This window comes from Copadichromis virginalis, linkage group LG16 (genome assembly GCF_057382275.1).
Source record: "Copadichromis virginalis isolate Kocher_CV1m ecotype Utaka linkage group LG16, C_Virginalis_male_GT1.1, whole genome shotgun sequence".
NCBI lineage: Eukaryota > Metazoa > Chordata > Actinopteri > Cichliformes > Cichlidae > Copadichromis > Copadichromis virginalis.
This window is the reverse complement of record NC_140633.1, coordinates 10049411-10065393: the sequence shown is the minus strand read 5'-3', so window position 1 is coordinate 10065393 and position 15983 is coordinate 10049411. Positions and strand designations below refer to the sequence as shown.

At 40.5% G+C, this 15983-nt stretch overlaps 1 protein-coding gene across 6 annotated transcripts in view; it reads right to left on the bottom strand.

Annotated features, from left to right (window-relative positions):
* LOC146690252 (interleukin-1 receptor-like 2) overlaps positions 1-15983 on the bottom strand; it is a 27123-nt gene extending 11140 nt beyond the window's left edge. Inside the window, exons 1-2 of one of the 6 annotated variants that reach the window (XM_085435231.1) lie at positions 15825-15983; positions 137-214 (exon numbers count right to left, since the gene is read on the bottom strand). In XM_085435231.1, coding sequence (XP_085291357.1) covers positions 137-212 — 76 coding nt within the window. In that variant the 5' untranslated portion in view covers positions 213-214; positions 15825-15983. Of the gene's footprint in view, positions 1-136; positions 215-294; positions 926-10376; positions 10614-14851; positions 15098-15347; positions 15408-15824 lie in introns of those variants that run through there. The other 5 variants (XM_085435228.1, XM_085435234.1, XM_085435229.1 and 2 more) reach the window with 5 other exon arrangements.

Below are 15983 nucleotides of genomic sequence, written 5' to 3'. Positions count from 1 at the left end.
TAAATTTACAGAAACATTTAAAAATTTGTTAATGTGTTCAGTGTGTGTGTGTGTGTGTGTGTGTGTGTGTGTGTGTGTGTGTGTGTGTGTGTGTGTGTGTGTGTGTGTGTGTGTGAAGCAGTGTTACTCAGCTCACCCTGTTCAAATCCGCTACAGATTCCACACAAACCAAGGAAAAACACAAGGCTTGCCAGTGTTGAACTTGAACCCATGGCTGAAAAACAAAGATACAGAACATTTAGAAGTGAACATGCTAAGAGTCACAGCAAAAACCTGAAATGGAAATCAGCTGACCTAGTGCCAGGTCTTCCTGCGTCTTTAAATTACATCCAGGGAATGTGAAAAGCCCAAGAGCCTTTAAAATCCAGCAAAAACCAGAGAAACTGAAAGAGCTAACTGTACACTGCCTGATATTTTCTCTCTCCTGCTCACTTCTCCTTTCTCACGCCATCTAGCTCCTTCTCTTGATCGTGAATGACTAGCGCTCTGGTATTTGAGGAGCTGCGTGTGTAAGCCAAAATGCTGCGTAATGCTTTATGACTGGAAGCAGACCCAGAATTCCTGATAACAGTCCAGTGTTAAGTGTTGCTCCCTTGGCCAGCCTCTACATTTTTGCATGGAATGTATTAACCCCTCAGGAGGAACTGAATTAAAACTGGTGAATTTGTATGAGTGTCGGACGACATCAGATTTGTTGCTATGCAAATCATACCCCCAGACAGTAAAGTGTCAAGTGGGACTAAGTAAATGCACAACCCAAGCCTCCATTAGTTCGCCAAAAACACATAAAATAAAGTTTACTAAGATAAACAAAGATAGTCGCCATTCTTCCGAGGTTTCTTTACAATTATCCACTTCTAGAACAGTTTGGTTGCCCAAACTTTTTAACGAGCACAAAAGTGATCGTTTGCCAAAAACTGATTTCCAGTGTTGCCGTGTGTGTGTTTTTTTGTTTGTTTGTTTTGATGTATAATGTCTTTACTTATATTGGTAAGTAGATTTTAGTGAACAGGGTTTACGGGGTTATATATAAAATTTTAAAATGACCTGTTTTTTAAGTATCTTTATGACTCTGCGTTATTGTACCAACATTAAAACCAATCCAGTCCCCTTTTGGCCACTAAAAATATCTTTATGGAACTATTGTTATATAGTTGCAATTTCTGCTATCCTCTTAGTCACTTTGTCAAAAACTGACTGCGGCTTCTAGCTTGTGATACCAATGTTGTTTTGTGGCTCAAGATGACTTATTTTATATTATTGAGGGATACATTTGATATGCTTCGCTGTTTAAAGGCCAAAAGTTTATTCATGGCAGTTTAAATACTTGTAATTACTTTTTGGCAAATGCCAGAAATCAGTTTTTGGCAGACGATCACTTTTTGGCACATCGGTAGCCTACGCCCACTTACACACACATGCAGCGTAATGATTGTTTACGCAGGCAAGCTTGACCTTCAAAATAAAAGCACCACAATTTGAACTAAATAAAATAACAAATAACAAATCCCACTTTAATATGGTCATTGGTTTACTGAAACCCACAATTGCTCCTATCGCATCCACAGTGATGAGTGCGAGTGTGATTATGACTGTTAAAGTGTTGTACGAATATGAATGTGAATGTGGCTTGTAGTAAAAAAGTGCGCGCTGAGACCGATTTGATTTAACTGCATGCGTCCGTAGTTTTAATGTGGTTGTTTACACATAGTGAGGTAACCTGGTAACCTCGACAGATTGCGGCTGTTTAGCCCGTTGTGTTTGGCACTGAACATTTGATCTAGTTTTAAACAACATGTAAGCAGGGACTGTGTTTACAAGCAGATAAACCAGAGTTTGTCTTCAAAAGGTGCAAAATGTGGGCCTGTACAGGGCAGGGGTGCCACCAAGGGGGTCGCTGGGCAACCCCCAAAATTTGCTGCCCCGCCTTAGTGCCTCCGGGCAAGACTGCCCTATGTTGGTAATAATGTAATAAGGTTGCAGACAAGCTGGTGCAAATCCCTGGACAGATCACTGGTGCATCTCAGGGCATAACATAACATAGAGACAGGCAACAGTTCACACTCTTGCCTGATCTAATATTTATGATTCTAATTCTTATATGATTGTAATATTTATTTGTCTTTCCTGACCAAGTTTGCTCTTAACCCTGGAGAACCAATGGGGCCAGAGCCGACCCCATTGGCTTACTAGGGAAACCATGGGGTCAAATTTGACCCCATGGTTTCTCCAGGGTTAAAGGATAACTCCATTCTGGGAGAGCCGATGCTTCTGCTCGGCTCTGCTGAGAATCATTAAAACAATGGTTGAGACTTCCAATCAATCAATCAATCAATCAATCAATCAATCAATCAATCAAAACAGATTATTATGGATTTTAAAATCTTATTTGGTTTTGATATGTACCTATTCTTAGTGATATCAGCTGATATCGACAATTAACCAGGCAGAACATTCATTTTGCTCTTTGTCATACTTTTTCAAGTAAACTATATTTGCCGACAGCATATTAAAACTGGAAATTCTGGTTTTATGGTGTGTCACCCCTGTATGGCCACCTCTATGAAAACATTCTGGAGGCGACAGGGACACAGACAGAAGGGCAGGGTGTGGTCGAGTGAGAGCGAGGGCGAATGTAAAGAAGGTGCAGTGCTTGTTACAACCACGGCAGTGAATCAGAGAAGTAAAATGTTACGGTCCCAGCAGTTACTTTTTCAAGCAGAAATAAACACGCCCACACCTCCCAACAAGCCAGAGGGATGGTCTTGCTTCACCAGCTTTTGTGTGAAAGTAACCGTAACTTAGTTCCCATGTGTAAAAACAGTGGATTGAAGGGACCTTTTAGTTCCCTGAATCAGCTCCTGTGACTGAAAGTTCCAGAGAATCTGAGTTGAAGCCCAACATATGACATTTTCTAATAAAGAAGCAATAAAATTTAAAATCTTCCCAGGAATTCAGTACCAGCTTTAAGTGCCGTTAGAAGCAACATCTGGGTTTTTTCACACCTGAGCACCTTGTTTCTTCTGGCTGACATCAGTTCATGAGTTTGCATAAATGTGCATGGTTTTCTCATCAGTTCAGTGTGGTTTACGCATATGTCTGGGCAATTATTAAAACCAATAGAAGACCAGAGAAAATGGCATTTAACTTAGAATTACATATTACCAGCCTTTCACTGAACTAGTACTGGTATTACACAATCAGTCCAGTCATGAGTCCAGTCATCAGGTTCAGTTACAATTAAAGTACACGACTAAAGCAGAAGGCAGACATGAGTGTACTGAGTAAGGAGTGACTTACTCGGTACATTTTCTACATGGATCTGAATCAAACATGCTGATTTACTGAGTGATTAACATCTTAACAGATCCATTCATGTTTGATCCAAAATGACTGTTACTGCTGGTTTTAACTTCCTATTGAATTATTTGCATGGATGTGGTTGGAAAGCGCCAGAGGAAAAAACAAAACAAAACATTGCTTTCCTAAATATGGTACAGAAACCTGTCATTAACAGCACACAAGCAGTTAAAATAAAATCTCAATTGTTTCATAAATTCCCCTCACCCCCACCGACTTCATCCACCCATCTTCTGAAACTCTGTATGAATAGTAGTTTAGCATACATGCTTGAACTGGTTGAAACAGCAGCTGTAATACTCTGTATGAGGTCACGTTCAGATGAGATTTAATGACAGATTTTTTTTCTAACATTGTGTGACTTCACACCCGCAGAGTCTGTAGCTGCAGATAGTGTGGAAACTTCACACAAAACAAGTGCAGTGCTTTTCTGTGTTGAAAAGGTGATAAAATATAGAAAAAAATAAAAGGAAATATAAATTTAAAAAAATGACAGATATTAAACAAATGTGTGTGCCAGTCCCGGCTTTCATGATATTGTCCCCCCCTCCCATCAGTAGTAATTTAAAAACGTTTATAATGCTTTAACAGCTTTGGGGCAGAAACTGTTTTTAGTGTATATGACCATGATTTCATTGCATTGTCTACCCGATGTTTCGCGATGGTCCGATAATGAATCTATCAGCACATCTTGAGTCGTTTGCAATTTTAAGTAAAAAGAAATAAATTGGTACATAATATCACAAATCGGTATGGTAAGTTTTGACAATCTGCACCAAGGCAAGCAAAGGCTTTTAGAAGAACACAGTAGCAACGAAATGTGTGCAGCTGCTGTGGGAAGAAGGAAAGGAAATGATCGAAACCTCAAAATTCTCACCTGTGTATCACGATACAGGAAGAGCTACTGCTGATGGGAAAACTATAATGAATGGGAGATTGCTTGTGGTTAAAGAGGGCTCCAGTGAACGCTGTGAACGTGTCTTAACACTGAGTGGTGTTTGTTTAGTTTTGTTTCATCAAAATGTTTCACATCTTTCTGGGAAAAATGTAACCAGTATGCAGTGTGACACCACAGATAAAAACAAGCCAGTGCCTTCAATAAGTGTTATCCTGGGTTCACAGGCCAACCGTCAAAGGCAATATTGGTTGGTATCGAGACTTGGCTAATATTAGTGCTTTTATTGTTGGCTTGTGTTTTTTTACACTGCATGCAAACCACACAGGATCTCGATTACACGTGCACTTTTCAAGTGGTTGTTGTTTGTTTTGAGCAGAAGCTCTTCTGAAGAAATCTCGTTTCTAAGAAGAAAAGGTTCACAACATTTTGACTGTGAGAAACAGGCATGCAAAAGCAGGCTCCATCTATCTAAAGCTTATATTCACTCAGTTTTTGTTCATAAAAGCAAAACAAATAATGGAAAATAAGCACGGCTTAAAATAAAGTTGGCTAAGTGGTCTTTAGATTTAAACAAAAAATATTTTCAAGGTATAAAAGGAGAACTGAATTTTAATTCATTTTAGACCCAATATCTGTGTCTGCTTCCAGTGCATAGTTGAGCTATTTAGACAAGTTCAGGCAGAGAGGGGCGAGCGTGGGAAGAAGTGAACTGGTTCATCGGGTCACGCTGCAGACATGAGGCTGAAGAAGACAGAAACGAGTGAGTCACCGGAGGTGTAAACCAGCGGGCAGGTCAGGGATCCCAGAGGTTGGCTGCGCAGTGGATTCAGACTGAGCTCATGTTTACCAAAAGTCAGATGACGCTTAACTTTTTCTTTCTTACTGTACTTTTGAATGACTCAGAGCCACACATGCACTCTTTGTGAAATGGTGGTGTACCACCTTAACTCCAAATAGATTTATAGTTGTGTAATATTACACTTTTCAGCACCTTATCTTGGTACCACTTTCACACATTACTGGAAACATCCTTAACTGCAGACAATGGCTAATCAGTGCAGCTCAAAATATTGCTTCCTGGCAGGAAAGAAGCAGGTTTCCCAGCCAAGATCTGCCTATTTTGAGCACTATTTGGGTTTTTGGAAGAGAAATTCTCTATCATTTTTGTCATTGGCAGTGTTGCAAGATCTACAGTTTATGCACTATTACAGCTACAGTCAATAATAAACTTCAAGCGGACACCTTATGCTCTTTATTTTGCTTTTTCCCCCTCATAAATACTCTGTAATAACTGTGGAAGCTCACATTAAATATAGTTCTCAGTAAAACAAAAGTAGAGATAAACTCTTTTTCAGTCTTTGGTCTACTTTAAGATCTTCAAGATCAGGTAGAAAGGGATCATCTATAATAGCTCATAACTGTTTAATATTCGCTGGGAGCTATTTGACTGTTATTCAGAGATCACACTCCATCTACAAAGGGCCACACAGCTATGACAGACTTGTGACATGCTAGCTTCACCATGCACAGTTCACAGCAGACCTCCCATATGATGTAGCCTTCACAGATGCCAATGACAGTATTTATACTTTTGTGTATCGTGCACCTCCATTACTTTGTATTGTCACTGCCAAAAGGCTATATAGTGAAGTTTTCTCTTCAATTCGATCTATTCTCGTTCAGTCAATTTAACACAGGACCATGAATCCGGCGTGAGGCACACAAATCTGCCTTTGATCACAGTGTATCCACTCGCTTGCTGTTCAGACCTTTTGTTTGCAAGGGGTAGCCAATCAGAGCAAAAATGACTTAAAGGGACAGGAGCTAAAACACCAATACTAAGCAGTTGTACCAAGACCCACTATAAGATAAATGACTATTCTGAATAATGTCATTAGAGTTCAATAATAACAATAATAATAATAATAAAAGTTTTGGATGAATTAATCAGAAAGCATTTTGAATCTAAACCTCCCCGATTAAGTTTCAGTCAAGGCACAAAACAAGAAAGTGATGCAGTTTTTCCAGAGCAAGCAGCACTAAAGATGTCTGCTTCTGGGAACAGATGGTGGAAGGAGTGAATGGCTGATGAGAATATCGTTATCATAGTGTTGATAACCACTTTAGGGAAGGGCGCAAGAGGAGCAAGGCTGCTGGAAATCATTTCGTATCTTAAGATATCTTAAAGCAATAATCTACAGTTTATAAAATCTGCTAATCATCTTCAGCACGACCTTTTCTGTTTGCATTCATTGGACAAAGTCAAGCTGTATGTTGTAAACCACAGCAGTGTTATTGAAAATGCTTGCATGGCAGAAAACTTACAGAAGCTGTTGGGAAATGGGCCTCGCTAACGGACCAAATTTGTGCAATGTTTAAATTTCGCTACAGCAAACTGACAGAGAGGAACAAGCGTCTGTTTTCTGTTTACATTTGATTAAATGTTCATTTGGTCTACAGATCTGTTCAGTCATGTGAACTTTGTCCATCTGTTTATAGGGCAGCGATTGCCACATACACTGAAGAGCGGTCACAGGTGCAAGGTACTGATAACACGAACATCTCAGGAAAAGACAGACACTTTACGTGCATGCGTAGCTCAGGATTTTACTTTCAATTCCATGTTATGTTGGAATTAAATTAGTTTGTCAGCAGGTTTGGTGTAGCAGCTTAAAACTGCACGAGCCTGAAACAACAAGTGCTTTCTGTAGGGCAGTCAAATATTTAAAATCAAGGATGATGTGGAAACAAACAGCAGTGAGCTCAGCAGTGATTGGCTTTAAACAGAGGTTGCAAACTTTGTATGCGTCACCATAAACATACAGATTCCGGTTGTGATTCAGATAAACGTGCAACAGCAACAAAATGTTCTTTCAACTGCTGTTAACAAACAGCTCGCAGCTGTAGGAGACAAACTCTGGACTTCAGGAAGGGAAATATCACAATACTCAAGCACTGCTCAGGGTTCATCTTTTTGACTGACTGATCAGTCGAAACCAACATTAAGTTGCTAAAGTTTGTCCTTAAAAAAATTCTAAGCAGTATTTTAACTCATTTAAATGTTCATGTTTACTCAATTTCAGTTTGCTCTTCCTCCAATTTGCCTTTAACCTCATTTAACCCCATCTTGTGAATAGTTTGAACAGCGCAGAAATGTTTTGGAGAAACGTGGCAAATGTCAGCTTTTTAACATTTCCATGTTCCTAGAATGATGAAAAAGTCCTTAGCTAAGCTAAAACAACAAACTTTTTTTTATTTTAAGGGGAAGAGGATGTGATTTCAATGGAGAATTGAAACCCAGATCTTCAATGAATCGCATCAACCAGCAATAAAAGTAACAACTTGCTCACAAGACTGACACACCCTGTAGGTCAGTCATAAAGATGACTTATTTATCTTTGAGCACACAGCCTAGTGTGCTCAAATAACGCCTAAGACTTTTGGATTATTTTCCTTTGTATAGTTGTTGTGGATTTGTTAAAATATGCAGAGGAGGAGAATCTGTGCGCCTGTTCTTGCACCTCCAAGTTTCTACCTTCTGTTGCTGCTTTTAAATCCAATAAATAGTGTTTGCATTCTCAAGCGCCACCTGAATTTCATGGTTTGCATAGCCTTTCCTAACCAAATATCTGTATTTTTATATTTATTAATTATTTAGGTTTTTATTTGCACCCAGAGAATTTTCTGCACTCTAATTCAGGATGCTCACGCCTCTTGATTGTTAAGCATCAGATCAGACTATTTTCACAAGCTGAAAGGAAACACGCTGTCCTTAAGAACACTTTGAATCTTGTTCTCATGTTTGCTAAACCAAGTTATTTTTAACCATGTCTGAGAAATTCTGTTTTAAATTAAAGATGCAGTATGAGGAAGCCTTCCCGGAAATGTGAGGATGACCATCCCTGCTGGCCTGATAAGAGACGAACAATGTGGGAATTTTCTAATATAAATGACATTTCAGCCCTTAAGAGCGCAAAGGGAGACGTCTCAGAAATAGTGATGGAATAGTTTTCTAAAACTAGCCTGCAGAAACCGTGCCATCCTTGAACAAGGGTTAATGGCTTAAGTTTAAGACATGGAGCTTGTGGGAGGTTATCAAAATACATGACTCATTTAGCTCTGAAAAAGGGAAAGCAACGGGAGTTACCCTTCCTTCAGCCGAGCCTGAGAACATGAATAGTGTGACTGTGTTTTTTCACATTGTGGAAACAATATTGCAGGTAGTGTGAAATGGTAATTTGTTTGTGCTTTTTGGTTTGAGGTGAAATCCTCAGTGAGAAGGCTGCTCTCGTTTTTTTCTATTGTGGCTCTGTTATTTTTCCTCTAAGCTATCTACCTTAAACATGCAAGAGAACATAATGTAGAAGGGTCTAAATGTCCAAGTAAACACAGTTTCTAAGAGCAGCAGTAACATACAGCTGTGAATGAGCCAGGTCTTCCGGTTGAGTGAACGCTGGCGCGACTGGCTGCCGCTACTCACCGGCCGCCACTCACCTAAGTCCACCCTCAAAACTCATCTGTTTAAAATTGCCTATTCTTAAATTTCTGTATGTTTTAACTTTTATCTTCTATTTTTATCATTGTGTATATTTCCAGTTTTTATCTGTTGTACAGTGTCCTTGGGTGCTTTGAAAGGCGCTATTTAAATAAAATGTATTATTATTATTATTATTATTATTATTAAACTCGAACAAACTGCAGGCTTGGGAATGCAGATGAATGCTCCAGAATTACAAGATTTTGTTCAGGGATTATACTGCGTATCCACATGAGAAGCTGAAGCCTACAAGTGTTTTGTTTTTTTCCCTTTGCTGTCAAATCACTGTGTACACTCCCTGCAGTCCCTGCCTTAAGCAAGCTGTGCCTGCTTCAATTTCCTCTTTTCTCCTCCTTATACTAATATTTGACAATTTGCTTAATTTCCTCCTGCATCAGTCTAGCCTATCCCTCATCACCCTGCTCTTTCAACACAGAAATATTCATAGGCTATTGTTTATGAAAATATCCCAACCAGACACCCTCTCATACATCTGCAGGTGGATTGTTCACAGTTCAAGCTTGGTGTTTAAGCTGCTGTTTATAGAGCTGAACCAAGTGTATTGACTAATCCCCATATGCATCATTTATAATGCTAAAGAATAAATCCAGTGTCCTCTTTCTTAGCAGGAGAGTCAATGTACAGTTGATGTAAACATGGGGCAATAACCTGTTTTAACACAACAGAAAAATGACTGAAGTCCCACACAACTTTTTCTTATTTTCTAGCCAAACCACTGTGCATATGTTACATCTGCAGCAGCCATCTACATTTGCTCTTGGATTAAAACAAATAACAGTTATAAATAACTGTCCAAACTCCCGAGGGAGGTAGAAAGGTCTAAAGGGGAAGGACAGAAGCTGAAATATCCGCACAACATGACAAACAAATGCCTCTCTGTGTAACTCTTGAACTGATTTGACGATATGCATTTCAATACATTATTAAATCAGAAAAACCTTCCCTAAATCAAATCTCTCATTCCTGTCATCAAAGCCTTCATTGGGTATATTTGTGCAGGGTACTGATAACACACAAAACAAACAGCACTGTGGCTACAGGAACCTGTTATAAATGTTGACAAAGTTCAGTCACGGTAATGCAGGAAGAACTCCTACATAAGCTTTGGAGATGACAAACTGCGAGAAAACCGCACAGTACAACCCACACTGAACAACCACCCAGAATGCACCTAAATGAATCACTCCTTTAATGTGAGGTTTTTGATTTGGCATGAAAATCGTCCCTTTTTCTTCTCATCATCTGTCAGTTTTATACAAGAAAAAAGGTGTCAGTATTGCTATTCCTGCTCTATGAGATCTATCCATCGCTCAAAAATCAAACATTTGTGTTGGCTGCAGTGGGCATCTTTACTATAGTGTGAAAGGAAGTGTGCCTCCTTTGTGGTAAACATTACAAACGCACTTTTTCGAAAAAGTAAACAGGCGAATGGTAGACCTCATATTTCTAAGAATTCGAGCACCGAGGCCACATTCAGTGGCAGAGTTTGCCCCAGAAAAGTCAGAAATTATTAAGAACATAAACAGCTTAGGAACAAGTAAGTGGTAAATATTGACTCACCTAGGAAAAAGAGACACCGAGGCACAACACAGGCGAAGGAAGGATGAGACAGTTTACTCGACACGGCAGACCTAAGAGAGGAAATCTCACCTCTGACCCTTGCATGCAGAGAGGAATCTCAAACGTGCTGCCCAGCCGGTGACTCAACAGCTTTGTTCCACCTCCACAGGACGACGCACAGACACAGAGGAGGAAGAGTGTGTTTGGATTGCACCTCTCAGCTCTCTGTTCTCCTTCCTTTGCATTTCAACACAGCGTTAAATCAGCTAAACCTTCCCGAAATCAAATCCCTCACTGCTATGTTAACTAAAAATAACTTATTCTGGTTCACTAACTGTTAACCAGAAAAAACGCCCATAACATAAACACGGATGTTAAATATAAACAATATATTTAGTTGCTCATATTGTCTACAAGAGCATAAGCACATTTATATTTGTTGTTAAATATGACTGAAAACTCACTTTTCATTCACAGGATATTTAACTGTTGCAAGATTTCAGCAAGAAATGTGAAATCTTTGTGTTGTTTTTTTCCGCAAAAGAAAAAAAGTCTTTGCTTTCAAAGAAATGTCTATATTGTAATGAATTAACAGAAGAACTAAATTCACCCTAAGCATGTTTAAAACGCTTCATTTTACTTTGGCGGAAAAGAAAATACACGCTATTATAGTTCTAATTGAAAAGATTAAGCCAGAAGAAGCAGAAAGCAGAAAAACTGTATATCCTTACTGTCAGATTTAATGAGGACGAGACCCCAAAGCAGGACTACAAACAAAAAGCGAAAAAGCAGGGAGCCAGAAAATCAAACACACAAGACACAGTTCTGGGATCAGCTCGGCATTGAGGCAAGCATGGGGAAGATGGCGGTTCGTACGGCCGGCCAGGTGGCCAATCGTGCAGATAAAGCAACTCTGTGGGCTGCCTGAGAGACCAGTGACTGAAACCCTCTAATGGTTTGAGTGGTGACAGGCATTGGTGATGGGACACGTCAGGCAGATGGACAACATGCCAGCAGTGGAGGTTCAGTGAGAGACTGTGTTGAAGGAGGAGAGGGGACTCCTCTAGAGGCTTGTGTGGAAGCCAGCGATCACTGAGACAGAAATACGCTGAAAGATGGATGGGAGCCCAGGAGCTGAGATGGAGCAATCACATGTCGCAGCAGGTGGTTGACAACAAGAAGGCTGATGCTGACAACAAAGGAGACCCTGGTGTAGGCTTGGGGGTAGGAACAATGTAGGAACTCCACAGAAGGCTCAGCAGGTATCTGCATTTAAAACAGAGACCCTTATACTCAGGCTGTTTGTTTGGAACTCTTGGATTCAGGATTGTGCTCACACACTTGCAGAGACGAATCAATGGACTCAAGCTGAGACGCAGGTGGAGAGGGACCCTTGGACTCGGCATGTTAACGGCAGTCAGGGTGCCATTGCCTGTCCTCTAAAGGTCTGTGTATCCCTTCATGGATATGTCCCAGATTATCACTGACCCACCGCCAAACCGGTCATGCTGGATGATGTTACAGCAAGCAAAACCTTCTTCTCCACAGCTTCTCCAGACACTTTAGTGTCTGTCATATGTGCTGAGGGTGATCCTGCTCTCATCTGTGAAAAGCACTGAGCATCACTGGTGAACTAACCAATTCTGCTATTCTATGGAAGATGCCATTGTTTCACTGTTGCCCCTCTAATGCACCTGTATTTAATTTAACATCAAAGCAGCTGAAATTAATTAACACCCCCCTCTGCCACTTAACGGACAAGATCAATATCGCAGAGGTTTAATTGCCTTGATGCTGAGTGCAACACAATGCAAAGGAGGAAAGACATCAGTAATGATCACAGAGAAGCAACTGTTTCAGCCCGTCAATATTAGACGGGTTATAAGGCCATTTCCAAACAATATGAAGTCCATCATTATGCAGTGAAAAGATCATTCAGAAATGGAAAACATTCAAGACAACTGCCAATCTTCCCAAGGAGTAGACGTCCCAGCAGATTCATCCCAAGATGCTCAGAGAAACTGTAAAAAAACACCCAAATAACAACCCCCTGTCTAAATCAGAGACAAACAGCTGTTTATGTTTTTAAACCCATTTTGCACAGAGAGGCATTTTTTGAAAAATGTATTGATAGCAATGTTGAATATTATTACACAGGAAAAAAAAAACTACACGTAAAATAATCACACCGTGACGCCTCTGCCTTTGTAAATGGAGGGACAGTAACTGCGTGTTTATATGTAAGCGTGTAAAACCTGCAGATAGTCAGATTAACAGTATTTTGTCTCTATCTGCCATTCTGCAATTCATCTCATGTAAACAATAACGTGGCGCACAGCGTGACATGAAAAAAGGCACATACCTTTGACGCTGCGTGACGAACTCTGTATTCCTCGTCCACACGGAAACGCAAAAAAGGAGGAAAATCTCAGTTTTCGCTGATTCGAAACGGCGTTTACGTGTGGATGAAACAGCTGCGTTTTCAAAAATACCCGCGTAGGTGCGGACGTAGCATAAAAGAGTTAGTGGTTTATTTATTGCAGTTTACTTGTATTTGCTTAATTGTTTACTAAATGTTTGAGGTGTGAAATAAACCGCAATGGAGCAAAATATGGGTGTGTGTGGTTGGAGGATGTGTTAGTGCATGCATGCGTGTGCGTGGGGGGGGCGCGAACATTTTTCATGTAAAACAAAGGGGGGCCCAGCAAAAGAAGTTTGGGAACCGCTGCATTAAAGCATTAATAAGGCAACCACGTGTTTGTGAATGTCAAAGCACACAAACCACAGGAAGGCATCCTTAAAACATGCTTCAGCATATCTGTGTATTCGGCACTTGACTCAGATAACCTAGAATCCGAACATACTGGGTCCTAACTAGAGCCCATTCAAAAAGTTGAGATGAGGTAGTCCATCAAAGCAACAAATGATAAGGGGAAAAAAATTCCTCCAGAAATTCAATTAAAGTCTCTTGAGTCAAGCCCAAAGCAATTATACAGAGGTGTGAAGCCACACCCGGGCTTCCCCAGTGGATAAAGGAATCCCCATGAGCCACAGCCATTCGTCAAGATATGAGTCAAGCCCTACATCGAGTACAATCCCTGAGTAAATGTCACATTTTCAAACAGGATGTGCTGCGAGAAATGTGTACCAGTTCAAAGCTACAATTCAGCAGTGAGACATATCCCGAGCTCACGCAGCAAATGTTCTCTTTTCTGTTTAAGTGAGTAACCTGAAGGTTTTTTCCCTTTTTCTCTGCCTACTCACTGTGTAGACTGTTGGTGACTTGTGATATTGTATTTACAATTTTCAGGTATCTGTACTTTACTTGAGTATTTCTTTTTCTGGCAACCTTTTGCTTTTACTCACTACATTTACATAAATATCAGTACCTCAGCGCCTAGCTAGCGTTACAGAAGAGGAGCGATTATAAAAGAAATAACGCTTTTTAACCGTTTGTGTGCAGTTTGTCTCACAGTCTAGCTAAAGGTTCAGCTGTTGTATTTCAGATGGAGAGAGAAGAAAGAGAGCTAACGTCACTCAGAGATAGAGAAAGATAAGAAAGACAGGACAGGAGAGGAGAGGAAGGAGAGAGGTTAGATGTAAAGGTAGGGGCTGCTAAGTGATATTTCATAAACTGGAAATTTCAAATGTTTTTAAATCAGATATTGGGTCTGTACATGAGACATTATATTTTTTCATATGTGAAACGTGCTGCAAAACAAACTGAAGTAGACGAACTATGTTATTTAAAGGTTGCATGACAATCCTCTACAGCAGGGGTAGGCAACTCCGGGCCTCGAGTGCCAGTGTCGGTGCCAAGTGGATCAAGGACACATCTAAAACCTGCAGGACACCGGTCCTCGAGGCCTGGAGTTCCCCACCCCTGCTCTACAGGTTAGTGCAGGATAAACAGGTTAGTTTGCAGTTGTGGACATCCACAGAGGGCAGCAGGTCAGTTGATTACAGCCTGCACACTAAGAAAATCTACTGGAGCTCTCAATAGAAATTATTGTGACTTATGATTCTTTTCCCCACACTGAGCCATTAAAACAATTTAAGATTTCACCACATCCCACCAGCAATGTTGGGAAAGTTACTTTTAAAATGTATTCCATTACAGATTACAGAATACATGCCCCAAAATGTATTCTGTAACGTATTCCGTTACGTCACTCAATGAGAGTAACGTATTCTGAATACTTTGGATTACTTAATATATTATCATGCTTTTTACAACTACGTGAATGTACTATTGCTGTGATTTATTACTGTTACTGAAGGTCCGCGGGTCCGAACCATAGTAAAGGGACCTCTGGTGTTGGGCTCGTAGCCGAAAAATAGCTTTACTTTGTTGTCTGGGTCAAGTTTGCTAGCGAGAGACAGAGAGAGGAGTTGAAAGGCTGCTCCAACGGAACTTATTGTTTCGGAGGAAAACATGAACACAGCATACAGTCTAGTCGTAATAGCTTACTTACAACTGGGCTCGTCAGGCACTCTTCTTGGCTGCAGTGGTTATTATTATATTTACATGCTTCCCGCTCCCGTTTCTGCTACGATAACTACTTTTCCACTCTCCTTTTTCTCCCTCCTCGCGCTCACAGACACATAACGGGTATGGCAGTCCATTCTCCCTGCAGTACGGACTACACTGCCCATAAGGCTACATTCTTTAGGGCTATGCCTGTAGCATTCTGCCTATTAGCTTAGCACAACAACAACAACAAAAAGGCGCTCTCTCACCCAGGAAACACACAGTCACAGAGAGAGCGCGTGTCGCCCTGTAACCATGGCAACCGTAACTCTGCCGCCTGAAACAACAGAACATAGCTGTCAAACCAAACCCAAACAGTCCTGACCCGCCACAATATGAAACAGGAAAATTCTGCTGTGTAATCCATTTATTTCAACAAAGTAACTGTATTCTAAATACGTAACGGCGGTACATGTATTCCGTTACTCCCCAACACTGACCATTGTACTCCCATCCTTTATCCAGCCGCTGGTCTGCCATGTTTAAATGACACCGGTTAAGAGGGAGCATGCCAACTGCATTTGTGAGCGTGTTTGTGGGCGTGTGCTTGTGAGAAGAAAGTAGCTTAAATAAATATCACGTGTTTTTTCTTTATTTCTGAGTCCTCTGTTGGTTTACTTCAGGCTCCAGTGAGCAATGCTTTTGTAAAATATCTGGGCACATGTACGTAAAAGCATTAAAAGTAGGAAAATCATTTGAATCTGTCTCTTGAAGGAACAGAAAAAAATGTGTTAAAGTCTGTCTGGCGCTTACGTCACCGACAGGACTTCGTACCAAATCTGTTTTGGTCAACATGACACTGATCTAGAAATGAGACTGTGTTGAGTGCCACACATGCAGAAGCATCATGGATGATTAGAGTTCAGAGGTTTTGATGTTATGGTGTTAGATACCATTGTTTAACACAGGAAACTCACCAGACTGCTGTTATGTCAGTCCTTCTGTCAAGGCAACCGCCTCCTTAGTTTACGTGAAAGTCTTGTAAAAACATCTTAAGGTGGAAACAAAAAAATCTCATCTTAGACGTTTCCTTCGCAGCTCATACTTCCTCTTTCTGTGAGGACTTAAGCACATGT